The sequence below is a fragment of the Myotis davidii genome, unplaced genomic scaffold (genome assembly GCF_000327345.1).
Source record: "Myotis davidii unplaced genomic scaffold, ASM32734v1 scaffold173, whole genome shotgun sequence".
NCBI classification, from domain to species: Eukaryota; Metazoa; Chordata; class Mammalia; order Chiroptera; family Vespertilionidae; genus Myotis; species Myotis davidii.
In genome coordinates, this window is record NW_006286303.1 from 797,415 (window position 1) to 803,118 (window position 5,704).

The window sequence follows — 5,704 nt, forward strand, 5'->3', positions numbered from 1 at the left end:
CCCTCAACCCCCCACCCTGATCGGGGGCATAGCCTGCATACAAACAGCCGGTGGCCCCTTGCCCAGGCTGCCCCGTCCTAGCGGGGACCCCACCCTGATTGGGGGTGGGGCTGGCCTGCAAACCCTGTGGCGCCTGCCCCAGGAGCCCCATCACTCAGTAGAGATCCCCACCCTGATCTGGGGCACCCTTCATGGCAGGAGAGCCAGCCCCCACCTGTGCACCTGGCCTCTATCCTATATAATAAAAGTGCAATATGCAAATTGACCCTAATAGCAGAATGACCAGAATGACCGCTAGACCAGTCACTATGAGGCACACTGACCATCTCTTGGTCCCTTTCCCTGGCCGGCAGGCTCCAATCACCTGATGGCCACCCATTGCGAGGGTGGGGCTGGCAAGCCAGTGGGAACAGTGGACCTCTCGGTTCCTTCCCCTGGCCATCAGGCTCCAATTACCCGATGGCGAGCGGGAAACCGGGGCAGGTGGCGGTGGGGGGTGGGGCTGGCTGCAGGCAGCTGGGGAAGATAGCCCTGATCACAAGCCAGGCCGAGGGACCGGACCCACACACGAATTTTGTGCGCCGGGCTTCTAGTACCATATAACACGAACAATTATAAAGAACTAAAGAACAGTTTTCCTGAGAACTCTTTTGAAGATTGAAAAGCATGCTTTTAGTTATTATACTCAATAGAAAGTTTATATAGGTAGTGTATTAGTTTCCTAAGTCTGCTATAACAAATTACTGCAAATTACTGGGTGTCTTAAAACCATGGAAATTTATTCCCTCACAATTCTGGAGGTTACAAGTCTGAAATTTATATGTGAACAGAGTTACCTTTTTCTGGAGGTTCTGAGAGAGAATCTGTTCTATGCCTCTCTCCCATCTTTTGGTGGCTGCTGGCAATCCTTGGAGTTCCTTGCCTTGTAGACAAAGCCCTCCAATCTCAGTCTCTATCTTCACCTGCCACTCTCCCTTGTGTCTTCTGTATCCATATTTCTCTTATCTTATAAGGGAGCAATTTTCAACTTTTTTCATCTAATGCCACATATAAAGTAATTACGAAAATTCTGCAGCACACACAAAATATGTTTTTTTGCTGATCTAACAAAAAAATAGGTATAATTTTGATTCATTCACATGGGATGGCTATTGTGTTGGCTGTCATTTTTTTATTTGACAATCTAAGGGAAAAGTGGTCCGTGTCCCTAAATAGGTACTGCATATTTTAAAAATTCTTGCAGCACACTGGTTGAAAATCACTGTTATAAGGACACAAGTCATTGGGTTATGACCTGCCTGGTCTGGTATAACCTCATTTTATCCTGATTATAGAACTGCAAAGATCTTAGCTATGGTGAATTGTGCTGCTATGAACATAGGGGTGCATATATCCTTTCTGATTGGTGTTTCTGGTTTCTTGGGATATATTCCTAGAAGTGGGATCACAGGGCATAACCAATGGACATAAGACACTGGGGGATAGGGGAGGCTAGGGGACTGTCAAGGGCAGGGGGAAAAATGGACACATTTGTAATACTTTAAGCAATAAAAAAAAATACAGTTCCTCATGTTGAGGTGACACCCAATTTCATTGTTACAAATTGAACATAATTAAAGCATAGTGATTAATCACACAAAAAAAGAACTGCAAAGATACTATTTTCTTAAAAGATCATATTCGCAGGTACTAGGTATTAGAACCTAAATATATATTTTTTTTGGGGGGGGGCTATAATTCTACCCACTATAGATAATTAATACTTTCTCCTAAAAAATGAAGACTACAACACCATACAAAAAATACCAAAAAACCCTAATAGCCATCTATTCTAAATAAATCTAACTAGGTCTCTATATTTTAACCGAATTCAAGATTTACTCAAGAAAATTTTATTAGACTGTCTTTATGATAAGAGCTTATTTAAACATGCATACAAAAGAATAAATATGGACCCTTACGTTATATCATATACAAAAGTCAATTCAAAGTGGATCAAAGACCTTAACATAAGAGCTAAAACTTACAAATGTTGTTGAAGAACATAGGGGAAAAGCTTCATTATATTGGACTCAGCAATTATTTCTTAAATATGATACCAAAAGTTATGTAATAAGAGTATTAGAAATAATTGGACTTCATAAAAATTAAAACTTTTAGGCATCAAAGGATAAAACTGAGTGAAAAGGCAAGCCATGTATGGGAGAAAACTTACAAAACACCTATCTAATAAGGGATTAGCATCCAGATTATACAAATAATTCCTACAACTCAATAACAAAAACCACCTGATTGAAAAATGATGCCCTTTAGCCAGTTTGGCTTAGTGGACAGAGTGCTGGCCTGCGGACCAAAAAGTCCCAGGTTCCATTCCCGTCAAGGGCATGTACCTTGGTTGCAGGGTCTTCCAGGCAGGGCCGTGGTCAGAGCAAGTGCAGGAGGCAACCAATCCATGTCTTTCTCTCACATCGACATTTCTCTGTCTCTCCTTCTCTCTTTCACTCTCTCTTAAAATCAATGGGAAAATATCCTCGAGTGAGGATTAAAAAAAAAAAATGGGCAAAGGATTTGAATAGACATTTCTCCAAAGAACATACACAAATGGTCAATAAACATATGAAAAGATGCTCGACATCACTATTCATTAAGAAATTGTGATTCAAATTCAAAATGTGATACCACTTCACACCTTTTGGATGGTTATTATTACAAAACCCCAGAAAATAACAAGTGTTGGCAAAGATATAGAGAAATTGGTGGGAATGTAAAATGCTATAGGCCAGGGGTAGGCAACCCCTGGCACGTGTGCCAAACATGACACGCCAGTAACTTTTGCTGGCACGTGAAACCCTCTCTTATAATCTTCCATTTACAATTTTTGTGAACATTTGAATGACTTAAATGTTAAATTACAAGGAATTGGCAAAACACTTGATGTTATGTTTGGTTACATAAAGGCTTTTGAAAAGAAACTGGAAGTCTTTAAGAGGGATGTGGATGATGAGAAATTTAGATATTTCCCAAAACTCAAGAGGCAGATCAAAGACCTCCCAAAAGATGACAGAACTGACTATCAAAGCCTTCAAAAGCTGTTTTTAAGCATCATCGAGTCAACTATTGAGCAATTCTTCTCAAGATTTGCAAAATTCAGAGAACTGGAAGAGACAGCAAAATTCATGAGGTTTCCAGACAGCATGAAACTGGAGGAACTAAACTTACAAATATTTTCATGGATAGACACGGCTGACTTTGAAATGCAGTTGATTGAATTTCAGAGTAGCTCAATTTGGAAGCAGAAATTTATTGACTTTAGAGTTGACTTGGAAAACATTGAAAAAAAGGTATTAGAGACAGGAGTACCAAACAGAAGTGTCAAAAATGAACTATTGAGGACTTGGAATGCCATTCCAGAAAATTTTTTCTGTTTACAAAACTTTGCAAAAGTGTTACTCTCCATGTTTTCATCCATATACGCTTGTGAATCTTTGTTCTCAGTGATGAATTTTGTTAAGTCTTGTAATAGGAGTAGCCTGACGGATGAAAGTAGTAGCTCGTGCATATCTCTGAAGGTCACGAAATATAAACCTGATGTAAAATCTCTGTCATCAGTGATGCAGCAGCAAAAGTCCCACTGATAATATCAAACGGAGTCATAAAGTTTTCTGTCAGACTATCAGTGTAGATGTATACATTAAAAAATAAATGTATTTTTAATCATCATACAGTGTTTTTGTCACTCGAATGAATTTTATTATTTCTTCAAGGTTCTTCACAAACATACACATACATATAAGAGATATCAAGTAGGCGTAACATGTTCTCAAAAAATTAGGGGTGGGCCCTCGCTCAATCAATGATTCTTATCATTGCTGTTTCTATCTCTTTCTCCCTCTCTTCCTCTCTGAAATCAATAAAAATATTTTTTTAAAAAAAATTAGGGTTGGCACGCAGAAGAATTTTGAGTCAGAGATTTTGCTGGTTTTGGCACGCACTCACAAAAAGGTTGCCCACCCCTGCTATAGGCCCTTATAGAAAACTGCATGGCAGTTCCTCAAGAAGTTAAACATAAAATTACCACATAATTCAGCAATTCCGCTCTGGGTATACCCTTAAGAACTGAAATCAAGGACTCAGATAGATACACCCATGTTCAAAGCAGCATTACTCTCAATGGAAACAACCAAATGTCCACTGACAAATGAAATATTATTCAGCCTTAAAAAGGAATGAAATTCTGACACATGCTATATAACATGGATAACCTTAAGGTTAAGTTAATCTTAACGGTGAATAAAATCAGCCAGTCACAAAAAGACAAATATTGTATGATTCTTCTTATAGGAGGTACATAGAGTAGTCACATTCATAGAGAGAGAAAGTAGAATGGTGGTTGCCAGAAGTTGGGGTGTGGAGAATGCAGAGTTAGTGTTTAGTGGATGGAGTTTCAGTTGGGGAAGATGAGAAAGTTATGCAGATAGATGGAAGTGATAGTTGCACAATAATGTGAATGTAGTAACTGTCACAAAACTGTACATTTAAAAATAGATAAAATGGTAAATTTGATGGTAGGTATATTTTACTCCAATAAAAAAAAAAGGAACGGGGCTCCTAAGCAAATTATCAGAATTAATGACAAATGATTACCATTGAACTTGATTGCTTAACTATCACTTCAAATAAAGTACCTTTGAATGATTTCTGTTCTATTAAGCAAAGACTTCACAAGACAAACAAATATATATATTACCTCCTGAATTTCTTTTTCTAAAAGCTCCACTCTTTCGCGAAGGTGCCTCCTCTCTGTGTCAATAGAAAGAAGTTCCAGTCGAACTGAGCTGCTTTTTCCCTCAGCTTGGTGGGCTTTGACTTCCCAGTCTTCAGCACGGTTATGAAGCATTTGAAATCTATCTAACAAATCTTGATTTTCTTTTTCCTAGTTTGAGAATAATTAAATTGTTACTAAGTTAGTAACTGTCACTTACTGGAATATTCATGTCAAAAACATATATACATATTGGGATTTTTGTTTTAATTTAGGAAACAGAAGCTACCTCTATAGATACTATCCTATAATAAAAGCAAAATATGCTAATTAGACCGGGCAGCCAAACAACCTTCTGAACGTCCTTCTGGATGACCTTTCGGATGAAGATGCCATGGCAGGGGCAAGCCAGAGGTGGTTAGGGGCAATCAGGCAAGCGGGATATTAGGCAGGCAGGCAAGTGGTTAGGGGCAATAAGGCAGGCAGGCAGAGGGGTTAGGGGCAATCAGGTAGGCAGGCAGAGTGGTTAGGGGCAATCAGGCAGAGGGGTTAGGGGTGATCATGCAGGCAGATTCAGTGGTTAGGAGCGATCAGGCATGCATGCAGGCAGCAGGTAGGCGAGTGGTTAGGAGCCAGCAGTCCCGGATTGCAAGAAGTCCCGGATTGCAAGACTGCCGGTTTAGGGCAAAGATACTGTGCTTTAGAAATGCATGATACATTTTAATTATTCTTACTTCTAGTCGGCTTAATTTATTTATAGCAGGGTTGGAGAATATCCAGCCCATGGGCCATTCATGGCTGGCAAAATAATTTGAACCAGCAGTCGCACATTCCCCAATGGGTCCCGGATTGTGAAAGGGTGCAGGCCGGGCTAAGGACCCCCACCCCCCATGCATGAATTTTGTGCACTAAGCCTATAGTACTAAATAAGATTTGTAGGGA

At 39.7% G+C, this 5,704-nt stretch overlaps 1 protein-coding gene across 4 annotated transcripts in view; it reads right to left on the minus strand.

The window, feature by feature from the left end:
- Positions 1–5,704, minus strand: part of CEP135 (centrosomal protein 135kDa) — a 70,029-nt gene that overhangs the window by 11,482 nt on the left and 52,843 nt on the right. For all 4 annotated transcript variants that reach the window (XM_015560089.1, XM_006757795.2, XM_015560090.1 and 1 more), the window contains one exon: positions 4,748–4,933. In XM_015560089.1, the coding sequence (XP_015415575.1) occupies positions 4,748–4,933 (186 nt within the window). The remainder of the gene's footprint in view (positions 1–4,747; positions 4,934–5,704) is intronic.